The sequence below is a fragment of the Cucurbita pepo genome, chromosome LG17, assembly GCF_002806865.2.
Source record: "Cucurbita pepo subsp. pepo cultivar mu-cu-16 chromosome LG17, ASM280686v2, whole genome shotgun sequence".
In the NCBI taxonomy this organism is placed as follows: domain Eukaryota; kingdom Viridiplantae; phylum Streptophyta; class Magnoliopsida; order Cucurbitales; family Cucurbitaceae; genus Cucurbita; species Cucurbita pepo.
Window position 1 is genome coordinate 640677 of NC_036654.1, and position 25379 is coordinate 666055.

Sequence of the window (25379 nt, forward strand, 5' to 3'; positions counted from 1 at the left end):
AACATAGAATCGATGGTGGATGGGCGGGCAGCTTCGGAGTTTGGTCTTTTTTTGTTCTTTTCTTATTGGCCCACGTCGACTCAAATCCCAAAATAGATACGTGGATAAACTGATTTTTTTTTTTAATTTTTTAAGCATAAATTTCATAAAAATCGGCAGTTATTTTAGGTAATATTTTTAATTAAAAATTAGGAATGAAAATACAGAGAATTTGGTCGGGGTTTCACATCAATCTAATGTTCAGGTAGTGTTGTGCCAACACGCTCGGACTTAAACCGAAAATGGTGTTAAGTTGGGTTCGGATAATGTTGCATATTTCTCTAGTGAAATGAGTTCGTTCCATTTATAATGTCTCTTGCTATCCTATTACTATCACAAATAGTAACAACTCAAGCTCACCGCTAACAGATATTATCCGTTTTGACTCGTTACACATCACTGTCAAGTAATGGTGGGATCTCACAATCCATCATTCTAGAGGTCCAGCGTCCTCGTTGACACACCGCTCGGTATCTAACTTTGATACCATTTGTAGCAGCACAAGCCCACCACTAATAAATATTGTTCATTTTTGCTTGTTAAATAACGTTGTCAACCTCAACGTATTAACTTTTGCTCGTTTCCATTTCGAAATCTTTGACGCGTATTAACTTTCGCAAATAAAAGACTCAAACGTAGCTCTCGCCCAATAAGGTGGTACGTGGCTAGCTGGAACCACGTTAACTGCTTTCCCTTTTTTTTTTTTTTTTTCTTCTCAAGCAGGTATTGTCCGTGACTGTTATGTATGGTCGTTAATCTCATGTTTTAAAAATGTGTCTACTAAAGAGAGTTTTTCACGCCCTTATAAGTAATGTTTTGTTCTCCTCGATGTGGGACCTTACAATTCACCTTCTTTTGGGGTCAGTGTTCTTGTTGGCATATTGCTCGGTGCCTAGTTTTGATATCATTTGTAACAGCTCAAACTCATATTTTTCACGTAGTTAAACGTTGTTTCTTTCTTCCTCAAATTTTTGTTACAAATTCTCTTTGCCTCCACATTCAGACATCAAGTACGTTGAATCTTGTTCCGTCGACATATAGACACTCCGCTTATATGATATTGGCTAAATTAATAATAATAAAAAAATCATGAATTTTATATTTCATTTCAAAAAAATACACTTCGAATATTCAATAATAACTTTAGACTAAAAAAATTAAAAAATACACTTTCAAAAAAATTAAAAAATATCCTTGATGAAAGTTATTAATATTTTATTTAAAAAATACTTTTTAAAATTTTGTTTATAAAAATGAGATATTTTTTAAATATAGGACTAACCTTAACAATATTTTAAATTTATTTAAAAAAAAAAAGGTTGAAAATGTATTAATGAATTTAAAAAAAAAAATTAAAAGTATTTTTGAAATACGGTAAAATTTAAGAGTATTTTACACACTAATTTTAATACATTTTAAACAAATTTGTAATTTAACCGATTTGAAAGACATAAATACCCCCGTGATCAGAATAATAATACAACTTTGTCTAACCCTATCACTCTGCTTTCTCCACACTCGGTCTGGTCTGCATTTCTCTCAGATTCTCACTTTAGTTCACGAAACTCGAACCCAGTGGATTGAAAGGTTTGAAAAATTCCATTTCTGAAACGAAATTTCCTTCTGTTATTTGGATTTTCTTTTTGTATCGAGAGGCAGTTCGTTTGGTTGGTAATGAGAAAATGAATTAAGGATGGGGACGTATTTCCTGCCATGATTTATGAGCAGTTTTTTTTTTTTTTTTTTTTCTTTCTGCAACGATTACCATGTTAAATTATCTTTTTCTGTTGTTTTTTCTTGGTGAAATCAGGAATTGATCGAATTAGAGATGGCGAGCGCAGTCGATGCTGCTGGAGATCCGATTCCTACATCAGCGGTGTTAATGTCCTCGTCAAAGCACATTGCGAACATGTGTCGATCGGAGAATGTGGCATACCTCCAGTGCAAAAGGAAGGATCCGAACCCGGAGAAATGCCTCGAAAAAGGCCAACAAGTTACTCGCTGCGTCCTCTCCCTGTAAGTGAATTACCTATTTGTTGTTTTCATAGCCGAAGTTCGAAATCGCCACTTTTCATCGGCTTTGGTTTATATTTTCCGGAAATTTGCTTTAGTTATCATATGATCGTCTTCTAATCTGCAAGCAAATACATGATTAGGTAATACACTGCTTTAGCAATCATATGGTCGTTATCTGATCCGCTAGAGTAAGAGTAAGGGTTGTTTCTTAGACTTGATATAAAAATTATTAGTGCCGGTGCTGATAAGATTTTACGTTGATAATCTTTTATCTGACTAAATTTATGGTGAGCATGGTAGTTATTATCCGAAATCACCCGTTCATAATTAAGCACCTTTAGCTTAGGTGCACGGTGCAAATATTAGATTGTGGAGGTCTTCCAGATTTTGAAGGGTTGCAAGCATTCATGATTTAGATCTCTTTAGTGGCATTGAAGTGGTAGGCTCACAGTTCATGGTTCAGCATTTCTAATCTTTGGATGAGGAATTCAATGAATTCAACTTTCGGTTGGTTGAGCTGGAATTTGCTAGGTTATGCTAATTTGCAGTTTCAAGAGGCTGGATAGTTGATTTTTCAATTTTTTTTTTTTGAAGTCAAAACCTCTATCTAGAAAGCTTTTATGGCTAAGGCTTGTTATCATTAACTATTACAATTTTTTTTTGTTGTACATTGGGTTTTTGCAAATGACACGAAGAGGAGTTTTCTTCATCTTTTACTTGGTCCCCTATATTCTCCAAGATTACGTTTGTTATGGGTTAATAACGTCAAAGCTATCGTTTCTGAGTTTTGGTTGGACTGCTTTCAAAGGAATTTTGAATAAGCAACAATGTTGGTTTGAGCGGCTTGAGTTTCCCAGATTGAAAGCTTTACAGTGGTGTTCTTTGTCTAAATTTATTGGTCATTTCTCTTTTTAGAATATTTGCTTGAATAGGGATGGTTTCATATTTTCATATAGTTTGTTACTTTTCTCTTTTCTTTTTCTTCTCTCCCTTTGAAGGTTTGTATTATCGGACATTTGTTACTTCTCATTTTATCGATCAAAAGTTTCCCATCTTGTTTGAAAAAAAGATTTGTGAATACAAGTGAATGATACTAGAAATATCATTGATGAATGAGCAATTTTCATTTCACAATATTTAGAGATAATAGCTTTGTTTAGTAAACATTAGTACTTGTTAATTAATTAACCTAGAGGCTGCTTTTGTTTGCAGGCTTAAAGATCTTCATCAAAGGTGCACAAAAGAGATGGATGCTTATGTCGGTTGCATGTACTACAATACAAATGAGTTTGATTTATGTCGCAAAGAGCAGGAAGCGTTCGAGAAAGCATGTCCCTTGGAATGATTTTCCCCATATATGTAAACTGATTCCAATAAATTTTTTCTTGTTTGCAATGAGCATGTACTGCTGTTGCGTACCTTCTCTGAGTTAAACTTTTTTCTTCATAACAATGAAATATTTTGTGTCTCGGATTGCAAACCCGATACATTGTTGAAAACAGAAGATCAACCAATCTTTGCCAGCCCCTTTTGGACAATTTTCATGAGCAATCATCTCTATTGCTTCTTAAAATTTCCCTGTTCAACATGTCTAGTGATATTTTTCATTCCAATTCTTAATGTGAAATGGAAATTTGATATCAAATCCATGTTCAATTTGTGTATGTCAACTCGTAAACATTGATTGATGTAGATAACTTGCATATCACTCCATTCATGAAGGTTCAACTAACAAATGTATTTGATGTCTGGGATATCATTTGATTTGATACTTCTTTGTGGCTGCTGTTTCTCGGATTTTTGTACTTATCAGGTTAGTTTAATTATTTTGGATTGATTCCTTTTCTTTGAGGGGTCTCCTACTGTTGTGTCGTTTTTTCTTTTGGACATGTATATTCTTTCATGTTCCTCAATACATTTGATTTCTCATTAAAGAAACAATTGGAGCAATGGTAGGTTCTGTTACAAGCGGATTGATTGCAGACTTCATCAGTCAAAAAGGGGTAAGTTGGTTAAATTTTATAGGTTTGATTGAGTTTCTTTTTCCATCGTTGACTATTTACTGATCATCTTGGAGATATGTACAGGCTATGAGAGTTTTGGTACTCGTTGCCTTATGGGTTGGCTAGCGGTTTATTTGTCAGCGACAGGAGCTATATGCATTTTTTGAACACATGATCCTTCACTAAGAAGATGCAATAACTCATCTTACTGACATTGCTTGTATGGTTTTGTTGTGATTCTCCCGCAGGAAGCTTTTTCACTGGACTTTGGACTTTGGAAGGGTGCTCACTGGTAATGGGATTGGAGTTTTCTCCTATATGGTGAAGTTTGCTACAAATATTTCTAATTATTCTAACTCTTTGCATTCTAGCAATGCCTGTATCGCTGTCCTCTTTTCTCTTATATGAATTCTTTCATGTTAAAATTGTCAAAACTTGTTGATTGATTCCTATATTCATAGAGGAAATAGCACCAAAATCTACGAGGAGGCCTAACACACTCGAGCAGGTTTAGAGGATGAAAAACATAGACCCCCTTAGAAAAACAAAGAAATTTTTAGTTAACGAGTTTAAACAAGATGGTTATCTAATAACAAGTCACTAATTTTCTTTAGCATCCCTCATTTTCTGTGCAGCTTATGATTGTTACAAAGTCGTTATCGTTGCTTTCTTATTAGGAACAGTGGTAACATGGAGAACTCTTTGCTTTAACTAGCAAATTCTCTCTGTTTTAGATACATATTAGTTGGTTCAGATCAGTTGAGATGGTGTTATACTGTAATGTAAAGAAAAATATTGGATAGAATTATCAATATAAGGCTAATATACTATTTTACTGAACCATTGATCTGTAGGAATCATTCCATGTGTTTTTCTGATTGTTGGTCTGTTGTTTTGTTCTGGAGTCGTCTCCTCGATGGCTCGTAATGCAGCATTCCTTTAATCCAAACTTTTTTCACTTTGTGTTTCCTCACCGAAAAATGGAATAGAAGAAACGAATTCGAAACTAAGGTTCTTATTTTCAGGCAAACGTTGGCAATGAGAAGAACTTTCAAGTTGCATTACAGCGACTTTGTGGAAAGGATGCTGATATCTCTGATGAGGCTGCTGAAATCATAGTATTTTTCTCATTATTTTCATTGAGAATTTGGTGAGTTCTTGATTTTTCCAAAAAGAATGAACCCTTTAATTTACCAACCGGACTACAATGAAACTCTACAAAGTCTCCCAAAAGCCAGACTCCTGGACTTGTTTGTCCTGCTATTGTAAAACTTTCTTCTTCTTGAGTTTCTTTTCTAAGCATAGCTCTGATGATAGTTATTAGATCGGTGTCGGACCGATGGTAATGCAACAATTTGGAGGCATCAACGGGATCGGTTCGGTTTCTATCAAGCGAAACCTTTGCATTACTAGTATAGTTTTGAAGTCTTAGCTTATATACTCCTTTTCTCTTGCTTCTCAAAGTAATCATTAATTCTTGTGGTATGAAATGCAGGCCCCTCGTCGAGCAAAGCTGGAACCATTTCTTATGCTTGTCTTCAGGGCATAAGCCGCTTATATAATGGTAAATATCTCTTTCATCTTTCACTTTGAAATTCAAACTTATATGTGAGGGAAAGAATAGCAAATTTTGATGTCTTTCCTTCTTTCTCAAAGCAAGCTCTCAATCCATCATCATTAGGAAACTCGTCGTTTCGTCTCGTTCTCGACATCATCCCTAAACTCTCTTATAATGCAGGGCCATGGCCTAAACTCTCTTATAATGCAGGGCCATGGCTTGTTGCTCAGTCACGGTGCTCGCCATTGCTGAAGTTTTGGTAGCCAAATTTTTATAGATGCTGACTTTAAATATCATATAGAGACTAGATATTTGGTTAACGACTTGAGTAAAAGAAATTATTTTCAAGTTACGATAGGTGAGTTCGCAACGATGTAGGAGATATTAGGCTAACGGCTTCTGACTTATTTGGTTCATTTCGTAAAGATTAGTACCTAGTATACATGGTCGGAGTTGATTTTTCTCACTGGGAATAGGGATGAAAAAAACATTGGAGTTGCATCAATCAAAGAATGAATCGGGACTAAGAGGAGTCGAATAAGGTGTATCCCTAACTCTATCTTACCTCGTTCTCATTGTTTATCTAAAATTATAGTTTCATTAATCCTATGAATACCATAGACCACACCATACTTATAATCTTAGTCTAAAGCCTACTTTCTTACCCTCTTATGAGTATTTTACCATCAGTTCTATCGACTCAAAATTATTGTTTTTAAAATGAAATCAAATCCAAAATTCAATGTAAAATTATATTGTTCTCGAATCCACTAACATATCATACATTAGGCTGAATTTTAGCTTTTGCCCTACAATATTTTGAATAATATAAAAAATATATATAGTTCAAGTTGGTTTGGTGTCTATTTAATTTAAACGAATAGACATTTTTTAAAATTCAGTTCTATTAAATATAAAATTAAAAATTTATTTAGTTTTGTATTAATAAATGAATTAATTTTTAGAACTTACAAATATATCATATAAATATATTCTAAGTTTTTTAAAATTAAAAAAATAAAACTAGCATAAGACAAAGAAAATAGTATACTATTTTTAAATTATAAAAATCCTGTTTTTTTACAAATTGTCGGGTTGTTATATTTTCAATCCTACGTATACATTGCCAAAGTGGCAAAGTCAATTCCTTTACAATAACTAAATATTTGCCTAATTTTAATCGACAAATGGCATAAGACAAAAAAAAAAAAAAAAAAAAAAAAAAAAAAAAAAAAAAAAAAAAAAAAAAAAAAAAAAAAAAAANGGAAAAATAGAAACAGATATTTTTTCCGATATATATATACCCTTTGTGAGAACCCGCTGAACAACTCTTCTTTTTGCCTGATCGAACCATTTCAACTGCATAGCGGGAATCTCTATGCTCTGATAGATCACAGTTTTTCTCGCTCTCTCTCTCTCTATCTTTCTCTCTGTTTCTCTCTGCAAGACAAAGCCACCGGAAGCAATGGCGTCGTCGGCAGCTAGGATTACGTTTCGCGTTGTCATGGTGGTAGTCCTCCTCCTCGTCATTTTCTATGTCGGTCGTCCTCTGTACTGGAAGATTTCCGCCACTGTCCATGACATTCGCCGGAACAAACAGACCGTCAAAGAAGGTGTGTTTAATTTGATGTTAAATTTGTATGTTTATGCTCGCCGGTGATTTGAAATGGAGTTTCAATTCTTTGTGTTGGACCTGCATTTCAGGTTTCTCTCAAATCGTTCTTGAAGCTCAGAAATCGGTGGGATGGTACCACGACGAGTCGGACTCGGGCGTCCATGATGGAGCTGATGGAAAGAAGGCTGGATCGGTTGCTGCTCGGAGGCTGCTTCATCAGGTTTCGTGAAAATCTCAGTTATTTGAATTGTGATTAGTCCTGAGAATTGAATGGTTTCATATGCATTAGTAAAGATAAATCAACGGATCTGGTTTTGTTTTGTTTTTGTTTTGTCGTAATAAAGTGATATAATGACTGAAGTAGCAACTATTGAATTAGTTTAGTTAAGAAACCGCAATGCTTCAGCGTTCAGCCTTCAGTGTTGCCACTATGCATTGTTAGTCACTCGGATATTGTGTATAGTGATATTTGTACCTGAGACTTGGTGAACCAATACTTCGTAAAGACTTATTCTTACACAGACAAAAAAGAGGAAGAAGATATAACTAGTTTTTAATCTTAGCCTTCCCTCCGAACAGATCCAGATATGTATCTTACATGAGCGACCTTGGCTGATATTGTGAACAAGTATTTATAATTTAAGACTAAAAATATGGTAGAGGTGGAAATGCGTACATAAGATGACAAGAACTGAAGATGGCAGTGGTAGCTTGTGATAGTTTTTGTTACTATGACTTGCTAGTTGGACATTTAGTGCTGATAAAGCAATTCCAAACAAACTCGACTAGTTGAAGTATAATGGAGTAGGCTTCAATAAGCAAATTTTAGAAAATGACATATATCTTTGGAACTGTCTAGATAGAACAGAAGACTTTGTGGCACTGTAGTTGACCATAGAAAGAAAGCCATTCCGCCCTACTGTCTTGTAATCACGTTTCATTGCTGCTACTCACAAGCTCAAGTGCAGCAAACATGACAAATCTCACTTGCATTAAGTTATTGCCCTTGTGCAAGTAATTTATTTTTTCCTGTTATTTATTTTGTGGTAATTCCTTTAATATGAAATAAGTGGTTACCTCTGTCCCAAGTCTTTGAACGTAACGTGTATACCTACCTCATCTCGTCCTTGTAAACATGAGAAGGGAGAGAAGGAAGGATTGCTGCAGAATATTTGAGCAAATTGATACGATAGTCGTGTTACAAACTTCAAAGTTTGAAGTAACACAGTGTTTTCTAGGAAGTTTCACATTGAAATTCATTGTACTAAGTCTAGACACTTTTCTCCAATCAAGGTACAAGGAAACCTCTGATCCAAGACTTGACGCATTATATGATCCTTGTAGTTAATCAACCCTGTAGCTATGATAAAGGGAGACTGGTAAATTTCAGAATTAGGATTTTGAATGAGTGAACTAGATATAATATCTTGGCTTCTAGAGGAAATAGAAGCATTTTGACCATCCTTAGCTCTCTGGAGTCTGAATTGGTTGAGTTGAACAGCTCAAAATCTTTGCATTCTGTTGTTCCCCTCTAAGAAAGCCGAATCTTACAAATCTCCATGCCAGCTGAAAAATATGGACTGCCACTAGAATACGATAGATTTCCAAATTCAACCTTTGTATTAAACATAAAAATATCATACACATAATTGTCTCCGTCCCTACAACACTACATCGAAAAAACCAGAGGAGACTCTAAACCATTAGCAGTTCCTGCAGTTCATCTTTCTAAATATTAACACAAAATAAGCTTAAATGGGATAAGATACATCATGAATTGTTGTCAACTACATAGTTCCTTATGTTATGACAGCTTGGAACAAAGTATCTGTTCAATATTGCTGGGGAGAACAAAATTAAAATGAATATGGAATAGTAGTCTTGATTTATGTTATAATCTGCTACTTCAAACATCACCTTCAATGAAGACTTTTCCATCCTTGTGAAAGCTCTTGCTTCTTCCATCACAAAGTGGTGGATTCTCGTCTCAAGGCTTTACCCTTTTTTTTTTTTTTAAACTTTGCGTGAGAAAATTTGTTTCATGTCTATATCTTATATTAATTTTCTTGTTGTGCATGTGTGGAGATAAAATGTGGAGATTTCAGTGGCAGGACTTCTGTTATTTCATCTTAGAAAACTTATTGCCAACTTCTGATGATTGTATGTATCTGGGTATACCATTATGTTTCGTTTAACTCAAGTTTTTATGATTTCTATGTTAGAATAGGACAAGTGGTAGGGGGAAAAAGAACCGTTTAAAAAAGTGTGCAAGAAATATTTCTTTGAAATCCTCGGTATGAGCTATTTAAGATCATAATTCATGAATGCTATATATCCATCAAGTATTTCTGACACCGAGTTGCCGTATGACAATTCTTTACAAATATCCATTGAAATTTTCACCCGTCCAAGAATTTCACCCTCCCTGTTGAGAGGCATGTCACACTCTTCCATAAGAAAGATCCTTCTTCCGGATAAATTATCGAAATTTTTCTTCAAGGAGGGGCAGCAAAATGCATCCTTTCTTTCTTTCATGTTTCAAATTATAGTCTCATATCTAGTATTTATGTTCTATATTGGGATAATGTAGTTGAAAATTATGGTACAACCCTCCCTTAAAACTAGCCGTAAAAGCCCTCTCCCGAACGTGTAATCCATGCGGAATAGCTGCACTCAGACACAATTGGTAGAGCTTTTTCTTACCTTTAAAACCAACATGAAAAGAGGAGTCCTCAAATATTTATAAGCACATGCCAAGACAGGTCTAGTTCACAATGTGGAACTCCATTGGAATCTTTAAATACAACCATTTTATAACATTGACATCACCCAGAAAAGTGGCATGGTTTAGAAAATACTTCCTCTGCAATAAACTTCCACACAGGTCTCATCAAATAGAAGAACAGTAATTTCACAAGGACCTCCGAGAAAACGAAAAAACAACATTCCCATCAACTCTAATAACAAGTACTCCAGAAGTATTCTCTAGCCTTTTGTGAATATCAGCAGACTTAGAATAGCAATTCTGTTGTAGGGATTGACCCACCAGCAGCCACAATTTGTTGCTCCATCTGCAATTAACATATAAAACCCTTAGAAATTAAGAAGGATCTGCTAGTTTTTAAAACAGCAGTCTCATGTACTGACCCTGAATAGATTCTCAAACTTGTTTTTCACCAGGCAGGTCTCTTGCTTTAGTTGTTGCAGATATCTCAGGCACCTGCTCCGAACCCAAAAATTTCCTTGTGTTTATAAGCTAATTTCATCCAATATTGCTCATATGTTGTAGGAGCTTTAATAGGAAAAACTTCTGACTTTTTTTTAATAATAATACGTAAATACCCTTTTTTGATAACTCGGGCTAAAAGACGATAAAGAAAAGGTTCAATAATAGTGAAGTATTTCATGGTAAAAAAAATTGAGACCTCAAAAAGTTTGGGACTGAAAGGAAAAATAGATAAAATTCAAGAACAAAAACCGTACTTGAATCTAAGCATCATAACAACCCAGCTTTAGCCTTCAAAAGATAAGAGCTCACTCACCCTTCAATGTTCTGTTCCTCACAGAAGCTGCGGAGGGTAATACAGACATTTTTAACCCTCTGTGCACCTATGCTGTTAACCACAAAAGTCACAAAATCCTTCATTCAGTTTAGTTTTCAGTGCTCAAATTGATGAGTTTTTTCTAGAGAGAATACTCTATTTAATTCTCTTTTAGAGTTCGAAAATCGCAAGCTGCCAAATGAAAACTTTATTCACTCTATGCTTAATAAATTAGGGGGAAAACTGGCTGTTTGGGAGCTATTATGCAAGCTAGCCTTCTTTTTAGGCAAAAAATTAAGCATAAACATGATTAAGTAACAGTTTCCCTCAAATATCAAAACTTTTATAAACAAACCCATAAAACTAGTTTTCGAAATTGCTCCCAAAAGCATATAAACCTTCATGAACACTAGGATATGAGGGGAAAACAGGTATTAGAAACTTGGTGCCTACCTAGAACTGCTTCCTTTAAGCTGGTGAACATGGCCATCAACCTTTTGAAAGTCCACATCAGGCTCTTCTCTGTAAAAAAAGGTTCAGAGAAAAAGGAAAACTGATATCAAAACAAAGATCAAAGAAACCCGTAGATAGAAAAAGAAAAAGAAAAAAGCTTTGAGAAGCCTCACAAAGCTCTTGTTAGATCATTGAGAAGCCTTTCAGAATCCTCAAAGAAAAGAGAGACCACTTCAACAATGAAATCTGGGTTGCCCTCATCTTGCAGTTTCTGCAGCTCTATAAACTGACTGTCCAAGAAACCCTACTCTCTCCAAACACCAGAAACCAAACAATAAATAAATCAAGAAACTGAAACTACAAAGCAAGAAAACAAACCCCATTAAAGATTTGATCTTAGTTTTTGTTTTTTGTTCATACCTCCATGAATAGCGACTTTGTGTACTCAACCCATTGCCTCTGCATCAATCCCACCTCCATGCTTGCTTGCACTACACGCAAGAAACAAATAAAACTCCGTTATCAAAACTGCAACCCAAAATTGCAGATTTTTGAGGAAAAATTGCTTCAGACAAAGGGTTTTGAATGCCAGAAAAAACCTTTCAAAAATTTTGAGTAATAATGCAAAGCTTTTCCCTTTACTTTTAGGTATTATTATTGGTTGCACTTAAACTAGCAGACCAACCCAACTTTCCGTCTTCTCTGGATTTCTGTGCTGCTGCTGATTATTTGTGTCCCCAACCTCCCCAATTTCCTCTCTCTCTCTCTCTCTCTCTCTCTCTCTCTCTCTCTCTCTCGGCCTTTGTGTCATTTATTCATTTATGAGCCTCAACTCTGAAAGGAGTCCTTGAGCTCAACATTGTTTTCTCTGTTCTGGTTTATTATAATATTCCTTTTGACTGGTCTTTTTTTTTCTTTTTCTTGAGAAACTATTGGTTGTGGTTAATCGTTTTAAGTTATACGCTTGATGTTATCTGAAATAAGACTTCATGGTTCTTGTCATCTATTGTCCTTGCACGCACTATTACCATATTCTACTTTAGCCCATGGTCCTTGTACTCCTAATTATTTCTTATTTCAAACCTTAACTTTGTGTGATGGATAGCAAATGATTTTGTATAATATTTTGAACACTTTAGAACAGTAGAGATTAAGCGTCCCAGTCTAATAAAAGTTGAAGGACTAGAATTAGATTGAAATCTTGAAATTCAAATGAATAATCTCGTCCTCTCAAAATATTCAGATTCTATATTTTACATAATATTATTACAGCTCTCTTTCAGTGAAATCAGTATCTTAAGCTAAGGTTATTTGATTTGTTTTAGATGGGTTTGATTAAAAACCAAGAAGGGACAGAAAATTGGACCAAAACCCCTTTTTGCTTTATGAGGTAAAAGAAGACAATGGTATGCCTTAGCATTTTGTTCATCGCCCATTTATTTCTTCGAGAGTCACTAACAACGTGGATAGGGAATCCTTATCATTTTTTCAATCTCCACTATATATACTTTTATTTTTTAATTATTATTTTATTAGAAAAGAAAAGAAAAAACAGAATTCTCGTAATGATGGGTTGGAACCATATTCTCATTGTTGATAGTAAAAACGAATATATTCTATTAAGCTTTCAAAGAGATAAAACTGCAGTGTGGTCGTGAATTTAACCCAATTGTTTGATATACAATAAATAAAAACATTTTAATTTTAAAAAAATATCCATCAATTATATAGATGTCATTCCGTCAAAACTCTGATTTAGTAATAAAACAGTGGTATCAAATTCTTTCTTTGAAACTATTATCTTATGTTGATTTCATTTTTAAATCTTAAATTTCCATTTATTGCTTTATATAATTTAAAACTTCAAAATAACCTATATATAAAAAGACAAAAAAAAAGAATGATAAGATATTATCACATAGGTTATGTTAGTATTTTATTTGAAAATTTGAATTTAAAATTGAAAAATAACATCTATTTTAAAGAACGAAAAATGTTTACATTTTTATAGATTTTTTTAATAAAAAAATAATAATGGAAGGTTCTATTTTCTATATTAGAAAAATAAAAATTTATTTTTAAAAAAGTAATGGCATTGTAATACCATACCACCAAATCTTACCCCATATTATTAAAGTACCTGCAATTTGTTCCTAAGGCATCACTCCCACATAAAGATTAAATAATTAGCGGGTTGACCAAATAGCTTTCAAGTACTTTTAGCTTATTAGATGGGAAAAAATAATTATAAAAATGAAAAATAAAAAAATAAGAATTAGCAGTTCATACCATAGTGTTATTGGGTGATGGGAGAAAGGAATCTCCATGGCCACTTTAGAGATGCCTGTTGAGTGAAGCATCTTGTTGTTCATTATCTTGCAGCTTGTTTTATTATTGATATGTCCAACATTTGCATATTCGCACTTTTACCTATTATCACCATGTAGCTTATGGAATCTTTCCTTCTAATAAATGACCAAAAACGGCTAGTGTAACGGTCCAGATCCACCGCCAGCATATAGTTCTCTTTGGACTTTCCCTTTCAGGTTTCCCCTCAAGGCTTTAAAATGCGCTAGAGGAAGGTTTTTACATCCTTATAAATGGTGGTTTGTTCACTCTCCAACCAATGTGGGACATCAAAGCTAGCTTTTCTCATTAATATATTAAATGAAGAATTTGTCAAAAACTGAGTGAGAGTGAGAGGATGATGATTAGATTTTGACCTCTTTCCTTCCTTTGTGTCTTTCAGTTTCAGATGGCTTGAAGTCCTGCTGGGTTCCTCGAATTTTTTGAACTCATCACACAACCATATTTACAGAGCAAAATATGATGCCAAGAGATGAGGTCAACCAGCAGCAACAAGCCAACTACCACCTATCGAGCTGGGGGGATGGCTAAATGTAGTTTTCCGAACATATAACGAAAATAAAAAAAGTATAGCAGTTTTCTAAATTCTAGAGAGATTGATCGATTGGATATAGATGATCTCATAAGACGATGAAACGATTCATTTTCAATGTCTAGAAAGGTTGAAAATTATGTTTTCAAACTCGTAAAAAAATATTCCGAGCGAGAAGTTAGGCTCCTTAATCACTTCAAAAAGTCCCTCCCTAACTATTTCGTTGCTACATCAGCCAAATTACTGTTTCCTATAATGTAGATAGAGATAAACTATAGCTTTTAAAGCTACAATACTCCTATAAGAAAAATGAACATAATAAAGGTAGTCTTATCAATTGAAAAACGAAAGGAAAAAAAGAAAGGGTTATAATTACCAAGGCTACTGCTTTATGCTTCCGTGCTTCAGACTGCAATAAGTGCTTTTCATTCCACAATGACTGACGTGCCAAACGACACCAAAAAATAAAAGGTTAAGAATTCATGACTGAGTGACAACTTTATCCAAGTCATCATATATTTCCTTTTAGAAGAAACAATACCTCAAGTGCCACTCAAAAGGAAAGAAAATTTCAAACTAACCCAATAATTTTAAAATACTACGATTAATATTCACCAAAGACATGAATTTTTATCGTCTAAAGGTATGGAAATTTATGAGTGGAAAGAACATACTGTTGAGATCAACAGGTCCTGCAACTCCTCCTACAGTAGCCAGGAAGCTCTGGAGATCCGACCATGTACTCTGGGTTTTTGGTGCATTCTCCTAAGGCAGCCCATCTCTCACAGCTTTCATTTAGATCAGTACAGTTCCCAACGTTTGCTAAGTTTTTGCTGAAAGAATCTACGTGAATCCACTTTGTTGCTGACCATTTTTCTCCTTCAAGAACAGGGCAACCTCCATGTAGACTTTTGGTGTCCGGGATGGCATTTGGTTCAAGGCTAAAGAAGAGCAGGGCATCGCCTTTCTTTGGTTTCACTACACCGTTCCAAATGGGAATAAAATGAGATAAAGCAAATGGATTTCATGCAGGTTTTATAGTTTGATAAGTACTGAAGAAGTAACAATTCACCTGCGATTCCTTTCCTTGCACAGTCTGAGAGATCCTCGTCAGTTTCAGAAGCCCTCCTGTGGGGAGATTTCTGCTCACAGAGGTTATATATAACAAGGTTAAACAAATTCATATGCGACTTTAATACAAATTATTGAGTTTTATTGAAAGTTGATGAAAAGTTTCAGTAATCCAAGATGTTTCATGTGTAGTCCAATTCACCAATAGTTTTGTTTGACTTCAAAAATCGAAAATCGAAAATTTCAGTTCTTAGCAATTGAAATTTTCTACAACAATTAATGCCCCTCTAAGGTGGATTCTATTGCATCCACAATGAATATGTTTCAATTCATAGACATTTTGATTGAGAAACAGAATCATGGAAAGAGTTTTGAATGGGGTAACGGGATTTGATATCGTCTTCCTGAACAATATATAGGTCTAGAAAATTATGGTAAAGTTCTCTGGTTTATCCAACACTGAGTCTTCCCAGAAAAACCCTAGTTAGAGAGTGGGCCATTTCATCAGAAAGCTGAGTGGTAAGGTTTATTATATAGAGAGTACTGAGATATAAGAAGAGGTGATCTTCCAATTGAACATGAGGAGTATCAGAGTAGTTCTAGCTAGTAAAGTAGAAAAAAAAATATTTATTACCCTGCTAGAGGGGAAGGTTATAAAGAATGTTTCGTTCTCCTCCACAACTAATGTGGGATCTCACAATCCACCCTCCTTCAGGGTCCAGCATCCTCGCTAGCACTCGTTCCCTTCTCCAATCGATGTGGAACCCCCCAAATCCACTCCCCTTTGGAGCCCAACGTCCTTGCTGGCACACCGCCTCATGTCCACCCCCTTCGGGACTCAGCCTCTTCGCTAGCACATTGCCTGTGTCTGGCTCGGATACTATTTGTAACAGAAGCCCACCGCTAGCAGATATTGTTTTTTTTTGCTTTCCCGCAAGGTTTTTAAAACGCGTCTGCTAGGGGGAGGTTTCCACACCCTTATAAAGAATGCTTCGTTCTCCTCTCCAACCGATGGGGGATCTCACACATATCATCATTTTCTGCCCAGCTTATTTAAATTAAGAGACTCAATAATCTTTCCCTAAATAAAGTGAACATAAAGGAGTATAACAGAGTAGTTCTAGCTAGTAAAGTAGTTTCTGAATCAACACTCGAACTAACCTCTGCCATGGGGAAAACTGTTTCACCGCCTTTGGTCACATCAGAGAGATACATGAGGACAGTAGCCAAACGATGTCCTCCCCAGGCAATATTCACCTTGTCAACAAAGTAATCATAGTGTGATTCATATCTCTGCCCATGCTCATATCTCAATACCTGAATGTCTTCCCCATTTTCTGAAAGTGAAAAATACACCACACATTAAGCAGCAATATTGGGCATGACATCCATCCAATACATATACTCTCCTTGGCTGCCCCATGGTATAAAGACATCATGAACGTTACTTATAGAAAATCAGTTGTAGTTATTATCATGAATGTTACTTATAGAAAATCAGTTGTAGTGATTCAAATATATATAATGTAACAGCTCAAGTCCACTACTAGTAGATATTATCCACTTTGGCCCGATACGTATCGCCGTCAGCCTCACGGTTTTAAAACACATCTACTAGGAAGAGGTTTCCACACCCTTATAAGGAATGCTTCGCTCTCCTCTCTAACCAATGTAGGATCTCACAATTCAACCTCCTTGGGGGCCAGCGCCCTCGCTGGCACACCGCATGACGTCGGGCTCTAATACCATTTGAAACAGCCTAAGCTACCACTAGCAAATATTGTATGTTTTACCCCTAACGTATTGCCGTCTGCCTCACGGTTTTAAAACGCGTTTGTTAGGGAAAGGTTTCCACACCCTTATAAAAAATGTTTCGTTCTCCTTCCCAATCGATGTGAGATCTCACATATAACATAACATATCAATGGTGAATTATGCGATTTGATAGTAAACAAATCGTATACCTTTTGGAAGAAAAGTCCACGCAGCAATTTTATCCTCTATGCCAGAAACAATAGCATCCTGAATATCAAATAAAAATGTAAATGCGCAATACAAACATGGGGTAATAAGAGATCTCAACTGATACTTAATAGAACCAAAGGAAGTATTCATTGCCATACCATAAATTAATTTTAAGACACAAGTGGGAAGAGCACAAAGCCCACTGGTCTAGACAAGATATTAGATCAATTGTAACATAACGGCTCAATCTTTTGAGACTAGTCCTGATTTAACAAGATAAGAGTGAAGGAAGTTTTAAGTTATTGATTCTGCAAAATTGTTTTCTCCCTAATTTTGTTTTAGGACCTCCTGGATCAAAAACTAACATCTAAAGCTTAAACACAAGAGGCAATGTTTATTAGTGCATCCATGCTATCAGGAACGTTCCTATCGTAATGTGATTGTTTAACCTCTTTGAGAAGGCAATCTATTTCAGTATCGTAACAGCGAAGTTTCTTCCATTTAGTTTAATTCAATAAATAGCTTCAATGACGAGTAGTAACGGATGTTTGTTTCCGATCAAAAACAAAAACCAAAAGAGACAGTCGAGAAAATATCCAGAAAAACTGGAAGATTATTTTGTAGGGAGATCAAAACCAACCTTGCTCTTAGGAATGAACATTCCTGAGCTCGTTCGAACAGTACTGAGCTTGCTCTTTCCTGACTCATTATCAGCAACCTCAGATCTCTTTAGCTCGGATCTCGCCTATCGCAGAAGAAAAACAGAGATTCACATTGACGGTATGTATTCCATATCAAACTCAATGATGAATGTCACTAATCTTAACTTACAATAGAAATCAGGTGGTCGCATTCTAGGTCCGTGAGAAAACCTTCATATACAAAAGCTCTGCAACATCAGTGAAATCATCTAATCAAAATTTGGAAAATAGAAGATAACTTAATTACTAATTTACTATCAGCACTAAGTTAAAGGTCACTGAACTCAACCTAGACGACCAAAACTTCGAAGCTAAAACAATCAAGAGTTAAATACTTTCCAGTTCCACAACTTTCTCAGCAAACAAACACAATAGAACAAAAAAATAAAAATAAAAAAGAGACATGCATTTGAAATCGATTCTGCTAAAAACCTTGGTTTCCATGAAATCTGCTTCACTTTACTAGGATCTACGGTGGTGCTCGCCGAACGAGCAGGCGAACAAATGGATTCTCGAACAACCGATGCAATCGAAATCAAGAAGATGAATAACAGAGAGCGAAATCTGGACATAATTTCGCTTGGATCAAAATAGAAAGAGAGTGAGAGAGAGAGAGAGAGAACTATGGAAGAAAATTTGTTCGAGGTTTCCAAATCCAGGATTTCTCAGAGCTTCCTCTCACACCAGTCAACGTCGAACAGCTAAATAGTAAAGCCAACTGCCCGCTCTTTAAATTNAATAAATTAAATCTTACGTCACGTTACGTACAAATTATAAATGATTTGTAGGGCTTAGGGAAACCTAATTTCAAAACCTCAAAGTAAATGGAGAGATTTATAGTTCATGTGGAACTAAAATTATAGAAAATATTTACTAACAATTTCATTTCAACAATATAGAAAATTAAATTACAAAAATACCCTTACTCGAAACCACCGAACAAATTAAAGAGAAGCTTCGTTTATTTGCAATGTATTAGAAAGACGTTTTTTTTTCTCTCTTTCAACGTATCATTTCCGATAGAGGTGATTCTTATGCTAAACCTTCATGTCCTTCACTCGTTTTACCCTAACAAGTATCTCAGAAATTAAAACAAAAAATAATAATAACATGAAAAAATAAGTAATAGACCTCTCCATATTTATATGTCGGAGGCAATATTGTTCAAATTTAAGTTAGTTAAGTACATGGTTATATACCTTTGAAAGTACTTGCGTAAATATAAAAATTTGTACTTATACCCCTATCAGTTAGAAATACAAAGAAGAGAACATAAACATATTGGGGTCATTTGATCGAGTATAAATGCATGAGAATTAGGTATAAATTTATCTAAACATCGCACGTTCCTAAAACAATTTCCAAATGTCGATCCATGTCAGTTAAATACTTCGTAGAATTATACTCCTCTGCATCCAAAAGCTCTGCAGAGTATGTCCTTCGAAGTTTTGACTTCTGTCGCTTTACACGCTGCAAACTATCTTCATCCCCTTTCAGAATTTGAACAATCTGCATATAAATGTACCAAAATACTCTACTTAAATCATTTCATACCGACTTACAACATCTTAAAGAAACAAAACTTCATCTTCTCTAGGAAACTCGTTGAGTTTAAATGACAAACATGAGCATTAATTGGATACAAGGACAAGGAAAAAGAGAGATTCTCCACAATTATATGATATTGTCCACTTTGAGATTCTCATGGATTTGCTTTTGGTTTCTCCAATTATTAGTCGACATGGGACTACTCTCTCACCAATCCTCAACAAATACACCATGTGAATATGTTTTCAAAATTTATGGATGAAAAGCTCATTGATACTATTTGTTTCGATAAACTAATAACATGGACTAAGTAATGAACATATAGAATTGAATGTTGAATGTTTGAAAGTACACTAACTAAAATGGAACAATTTTAACCCAAGAAAATTTTATCTTCTCTAGGAAACTTGTCCAATTTCAATGTTTAGAAATGAAAGGCAGTCTCTTGCTCAAACGCAGGGATGATAATCTTTGTCCCTGAAGCAAGATTGGAGACGGGAGAAGGAAAAAGAGAGGTATCTTTTTAAGTTTTAATAAGATAAAACACAAGGAAAATGATGAACAATGGGAGGATTGGAATTCACATTACATCAGTCAGATTGGTCATGGTAATCAGGATTATCTAGATTTGACAGTTATTCAAAGAGAAAAATCGAATATTTTCTTCAAGAAAAAGTGCATACCTCACTCATTTCTGGCCGTTGAACTGAAGATTGATCTATGCACATTGAAGCTACGGATATCAAACGGTTCATTTGTTGGGTGTCGAATGCGTCAGCAAGTGATGTATCGACAAGCTCCTTGAGATCTTGTTTAAGAAGTATAGGTTTCGCCTGCAAATGGTTTTAAAACAGACCAGTGTTGATAAACAAAATTGTCCCAAAGAACTGGCAAAAGTGAGGTTCAAGTAGCTGACTTACCCACATCACGAGGCTTTGCTGTGCGCTATCTATTGCTCGTCGTCCCGTAATAAGTTCCAACAACAGTACTCCATAGGCATAGACATCAGTTTTTTCATCAACAATTCCATGCATAAAGAACTCGGGAGGAAGGTACCTATAATCCTCAGATGAGTCAGAAAAGGAGGATGTTGGATGAGTAGGTGTAACATCCCAAACCTACCACTAACAGATGTTGTCTGTTTTAGCTCGTTACGTATCGTCATCAAGCTCATAGTTTAAGCACACGTTTACTAGGGAGAGGTTTCCACACTCTTATAAGGAATGTTTCGTTTCCCTCTCTAAATGATGTGTGATCTCACAATCCACCCCCTTTCGCTGGCACACTGTTAAGGAATGTTTCGTTTCCCTCTCTAAATGATGTGTGATCTCACAATCCACCCCCTTTCGCTGGCACACTGTCTAGTGTATGGCTCTCATACATTTATAACAACACAAGTCCACCGCTAATAGATAGTCCGCTTTGGCCCGTTACGTATCGCCGTCAGTCTCACGGTTTTAAAATGCGTCTACTATGGAAAGGTTTCCACACCCTCATAAGGAATGTTTCGTTTCTCTTCTCCAACCGATGTAAGATCTCACAATCCACCCCCTTGGGGGTCCAGCATCCTCGCTAGCACACTGCTCGGTGTCTAGCTCTAATACTAACGTAACAGCACAAATCCACCACTAACCGATATTGTCCGCTTTGGCCCAGTCAGCCTCACGGTTTTAAAACATGTCTACTATGGAGAGAATTCCACACTTTTATAAAGAATGTTTCGTTTCTCTTTCCAACCGATGTGAGATCTCATGAGTAGGATTTAAAAAATTCTTAGTAATAACTTTCAATCCACGTACCCGAATGTTCCTTCAAACTTTGACACAGTATGGTGAGTCCATCGATCTGGCAGCCACTTAGCAAGCCCAAAGTCAGAAATCTGGATTCATTTTCAAGCAGTCACCAAACTAAATTTGAAACATATAATGTATCTCTTTTGCGAATCAGCAGTACGAAAGATTTTGAAACTGCAGGATATTCAGATATTATGTAAAGATTTTTAATTGATGTAATCACTCTCAATGCTTGAAATTTACGAGCCAATCGAAATGTATGAATGCAAAGCAAAGGAAAATCGTTTATGTTTGCACATTTTCAACTTTCCTGCATTTCTTCTGCAACAATGTATTGTTGGGACTACCGAGGCAACACTCGGATAGCTGTCACAAAGCATATAAGCATACCTGAGGCTCAAAATCATCTCTTAGCAATATATTAGCAGCCTTAATATCTCTGTGGATTATTCTTCTTTGGCAGCCTTCATGAAGATACAAAAGACCTTCAGCAATTCCTAGAGAAATCCTATACCTGGTTGGCCAATCCAGTCTCTCCTTTGATTCTACATTATACCGGCGGAATTAGCGATAAATTAAGCTGTTAGAAATGCAAAAGCTTGACAGTGAAGAACAAACCATAAAGTATGGATGCCAGGCTCCCATGGGGTGATAAATGAAGTATAAGGTGCATTCCCCCGTCAACTCCGTACCCAATTACACTCGCAATATTAGGATGATCAACATGAACTATAATTCCGAGCTCAGACAAGAAGTCTGCAGTCATCTCTTCTGGGTTGCCTCTTGTAAGCCGCTTGATCGCGACTAATTGCCCATCTTCCAACTGCCCCTTGTAAACTTCAGAATAACCGCCCTCACCAATCAAGTTTTCTTTGGAAAAGAGAAAAAGGGTGTTTATCAGCATACAAACTTATACCATAAAAAGGGAGGGCATCAAAATTTCCATCAACAAGGCTATCTCGGCGTTTAGAAATATACCTTGGCTGAAGTTATTGCTTGCAGCTTGCAGCTCTGAAAGTGTGAAATTCTTCCAAGAAGATCTGAAGTAGCAGAACTCAGTCTCTATGGCAGAGTCCATCACTGGTGATAACGTCGGAAGAACATCCTCTCTAATTCTTTTGCTCTTTTTTCTGGTGAGCTTTGGAACAGATTTAAGAGGAGGAAAGGTTTGAAATCGCATTTGAGGTCCTTTCATCAGTAAGCGAATGAAACCTTTCCAATGACTCAGATTTCTTGAGTCCGGATGATCTTCCCAATCGGAAGTGCTGGCCAGGGAAGTAGTTGTTTCACAATCCAAGTTTCTTGAGCAGTCCTCGAGCACCCCTCTTGGAGATGATTCATTTTTTCTTTCAACGTCCAAATCTAATAATCTCAAATCTACCGAGAATAGAACCATAACATTAGTACATTAAATACTTGCAGGAGCTTAGAGATCTTCCTAATTCAAAACACAAATTTCAAAGCAATACGAGCATAGTAGAAACTTAGAGATTATCATACCATGAATGACAATTGTGTCGGAGAATCCACGCACTCTTCTGCTCCCTGAAGTGGGAGTGCCCACTGCTTGATCTGCCTGATCATTTGATTGGTTTTCTGTCTGATCACTTGATTGATTTTCGGTCTGATCATTTGATTGGTTTTCGTCAACAGTGTCGCCTGAATCATTGCTGCTCAACAAATTTCCATGTCAACAAGTAATTGACAGCATAAAAGCTCCAAGGAAAAATCTCCAAAAATAACCCAATATAAAAATGAAGAAGAAATGGCCAACAGGAAATTGCAGAAAGTATAAACCAGACAAGGAAGAACCAACAAAATAGAATAGGCCAACTTTAGGATTATCTTAGTTATAGGTTGAACTCGCCCTACGGGTTACCGTTTCAAATCCCCGCCCAACAATTGTAATATTTGTTAGAAATGCAAACAAATATATTTGTTAATGCCAAATCTTCAAACATGTAATAGGGATGTGCAAAATCAAGCCAGTTTCGTTTGTTTTCCATTCTTTATGTCCAAACCGATAGCTAATGGTTTGATTAGGTTCATCAATTTTCTTTCATATCCAAACTAAGGCGCAAAGGCCTAAAGAATACCTTCGAAACATCATCCAGCCAAGAACAGGGACTGCTAGAAATTTAAAAGATTAAAAAAAAAATGAAAACAATCAATGGAACATACACAAATAAATGTGATGCAATCCAAGTAGAGAGGGAAAAACCTTTCGGACGCTTGAGGTTCAATCGAATCGCACCAAGCTATATCCTCCGACTCTTGCTGATCCAATTTGTCTACAGTTGAAGGTTCCAACACCTTCGATCTTTGCAACGTTCGCTCGGACGCCTTACTACTTCAGAAAACAACCACAACTCGTCAGGGTCAAGCACCTCAATCATTCTATCCTTACTTGTAAACTTGATTATTAATTGTGCTACTAATGAAATCTGGAGAAAACAATCATATTTTCCCTAATGTCTTGAAAACAAATGCAAACCGAACCCTAAAAATAACGATTACGGAATCAAAATCCCGCACGTCACGATCAGCGATCCTACAGAATCAAATGATCTCATACATTTTCACATCTTATTACTTCAGAAAGAAACAACTTGTCAATCTCAACCACACACAGTCTTTTCAATCATTACTTCTAAACATGAACTATTGCGCATATGTTGAAATCTGCAAATACCGTGTCGCTCTTTAAAAAACATGCAAACAGAAACCTAGAAATAGCTATTGTGAAATCAAAATTCCAAACGTTGCAATCAGCAAACCTACAGAATCAAACGATCTCATACATTTTCACATCGCGAAAGCTGAAAAAGAAAGCAAAATCAAAAGCAAATAATAATAAAAACAACAACAACAATAATTACCTGGTGGAAGAAGCCGGAGATTCAGGATCAGAGTCCATGAATCTCCTAAACGGGAAAAAGAAGAAGGAAGCAATTTTGAGCTTCCAAGGAAATCACGGAGGAAGAAACAGAGGAGACTCGACGACGGCGAGATAGAGAGGAAGAGGAGAGTAAAGGTCCGCATGAATTCAAATCGCCATTTCCAACGTAGCTAGTATTCTTGATTGATCTCCGAAATTTGGTGCTCCATACTCGGATTTAAATTTGCATATTCGCTCAAGTTGTACGTCATTCTGTAATGAACAACGGCGACCATTTGAGGAGTTGTAATTTTCCCGGGAAAATCTGTTCTTGTCTTTTCAGTTTTTGACACGTGGCATTTCAAATTCCCCTGTTTTGTTTGTGCCAAATCTCAGCCTTCCATCTCCTTTGCATAAATCACAACCAACGGATTTTTCTATATTTAAAAAAAAAAAAAAAAAAACTAAATTATGCAAAATAACCGTTTCTCAAGCTATAATAGTATTTTAAAGCTATAATAACCGTCAATCTCATTGTAATAATATTTTTAATTTAGAAAAAAATCATTTAAAATAATGCAAAATTTTACGTACAAAAACTAAGTTCAATAAAACACTATATGAAATTAAAATTTGAAATCTAAGCTTTCCCCTTTAGAATTAAGTTTCTATTTAATTCTTAAATTGGCTTTTATTTGATCTCTATATACAATAATAATAATAATAATAATAATAATAAATAAAAAACGCGTATTCATTAATTGTAATTAACATATGTCAATATTTTTACAATCATTCCCTTAGATCAATTACTTAGATCAATTAAGAGCCAACTATTTTTCGTAAAAAATCAAAACACAGTGCCATTCATGAAATTTTTGAAACTTTAATAACTAAATAGAAATTAAAGGAAAATAAATATTGTAATTAGCATATGTCAATATTTTTACGATCATTCCCTTAGATCAATTAAGAGCCAACTATTTTTCGTAAAAAATCAAAACACAGTACCATTCATGTAATTTTTGAAACTTTAATGACTAAATAGAAATTAAAGGAAAATAAATATTGGTTAAAAATATTTTTTTACCCAAAATTATATTAATGGTTAATGATTAATGAAAGAGTAACATATTTATTTTTTAAGTAGAGATTAATATAATATATTAAAAAAAGTTTTAAACGATTTTCTTTATTGGAACTCAATAACCATTAATTATACACATTAATGCACATCCCATGATACACCAAAAGTCGTGTTTCATTCAAAGCCTTTCTTAAAGAAGTGAAAAAAGCCT

General features: G+C 35.4%; 5 protein-coding genes across 12 annotated transcripts; 2 read left to right on the top strand and 3 right to left on the bottom strand.

The window, feature by feature from the left end:
* The first annotated feature begins 1520 nt into the window (after window positions 1–1520).
* On the top strand, window positions 1521–3593 carry LOC111778679 (NADH dehydrogenase [ubiquinone] 1 alpha subcomplex subunit 8-B-like). The gene is made up of 3 exons (XM_023658640.1): window positions 1521–1626; window positions 1850–2055; window positions 3268–3593. The coding sequence occupies exons 2-3, from the start codon at window positions 1868–1870 to the stop codon at window positions 3398–3400; spliced, it is 321 nt and encodes a 106-aa protein (XP_023514408.1). The 5' UTR covers window positions 1521–1626; window positions 1850–1867; the 3' UTR covers window positions 3401–3593.
* Window positions 3594–6928: 3335 nt separating this feature from the next.
* On the top strand, window positions 6929–14202 carry LOC111778653. Of its 4 annotated transcripts, none has more exons than XM_023658596.1 (3): window positions 6929–7229; window positions 7321–7451; window positions 13976–14202. In XM_023658596.1, exons 1-3 carry the CDS (start codon window positions 7082–7084, stop codon window positions 13988–13990), a joined length of 294 nt encoding a protein of 97 aa, XP_023514364.1. In that variant the 5' UTR covers window positions 6929–7081; the 3' UTR covers window positions 13991–14202. The 4 variants fall into 4 exon arrangements, with proteins under 4 accessions (XP_023514364.1, XP_023514360.1, XP_023514362.1 ...); XM_023658592.1 differs by lacking the exon at window positions 13976–14202 and adding an exon at window positions 12552–12635; XM_023658594.1 differs by lacking the exon at window positions 13976–14202 and adding an exon at window positions 9317–9560.
* LOC111778652 (histidine-containing phosphotransfer protein 1-like) lies at window positions 9945–12141 on the bottom strand. 2 transcript variants are annotated; one of them, XM_023658590.1, is made up of 7 exons: window positions 11869–12141; window positions 11647–11717; window positions 11400–11530; window positions 11227–11295; window positions 10774–10845; window positions 10379–10451; window positions 9945–10302 (listed from the first exon to the last, which is right to left on the bottom strand). In XM_023658590.1, coding segments are annotated over exons 1-7 (477 nt in total). In that variant the 5' UTR covers window positions 11870–12141; the 3' UTR covers window positions 9945–10242. The 2 variants fall into 2 exon arrangements, with proteins under 2 accessions (XP_023514358.1, XP_023514359.1); XM_023658591.1 differs by having other exon boundaries at window positions 11826–12138.
* Window positions 14203–14532: 330 nt separating the features above from the next.
* On the bottom strand, window positions 14533–18559 carry LOC111778651 (probable prolyl 4-hydroxylase 4). 3 transcript variants are annotated; one of them, XM_023658588.1, is made up of 8 exons: window positions 18295–18559; window positions 17993–18050; window positions 17802–17906; window positions 17161–17218; window positions 16358–16533; window positions 15198–15267; window positions 14800–15103; window positions 14533–14564 (listed from the first exon to the last, which is right to left on the bottom strand). In XM_023658588.1, exons 1-7 carry the CDS (start codon window positions 18432–18434, stop codon window positions 14808–14810), a joined length of 903 nt encoding a protein of 300 aa, XP_023514356.1. In that variant the 5' UTR covers window positions 18435–18559; the 3' UTR covers window positions 14533–14564; window positions 14800–14807. The 3 variants fall into 3 exon arrangements, with proteins under 3 accessions (XP_023514356.1, XP_023514355.1, XP_023514357.1); XM_023658587.1 differs by lacking the exon at window positions 14533–14564 and having other exon boundaries at window positions 14613–15103; XM_023658589.1 differs by lacking the exon at window positions 14533–14564 and having other exon boundaries at window positions 14613–15103; window positions 17993–18033; window positions 18270–18448.
* A 422-nt stretch (window positions 18560–18981) lies between these two features.
* Window positions 18982–24346, bottom strand: LOC111778289 (receptor-like cytosolic serine/threonine-protein kinase RBK2). 2 transcript variants are annotated; one of them, XM_023658011.1, is made up of 10 exons: window positions 24083–24346; window positions 23425–23550; window positions 22704–22873; window positions 22182–22580; window positions 21822–22073; window positions 21594–21748; window positions 21210–21289; window positions 20331–20466; window positions 20094–20243; window positions 18982–19371 (listed from the first exon to the last, which is right to left on the bottom strand). In XM_023658011.1, exons 1-10 carry the CDS (start codon window positions 24118–24120, stop codon window positions 19195–19197), a joined length of 1683 nt encoding a protein of 560 aa, XP_023513779.1. In that variant the 5' UTR covers window positions 24121–24346; the 3' UTR covers window positions 18982–19194. The 2 variants fall into 2 exon arrangements, with proteins under 2 accessions (XP_023513779.1, XP_023513777.1); XM_023658009.1 differs by having other exon boundaries at window positions 23425–23553.
* Between the last annotated feature and the right edge of the window lie 1033 nt (window positions 24347–25379).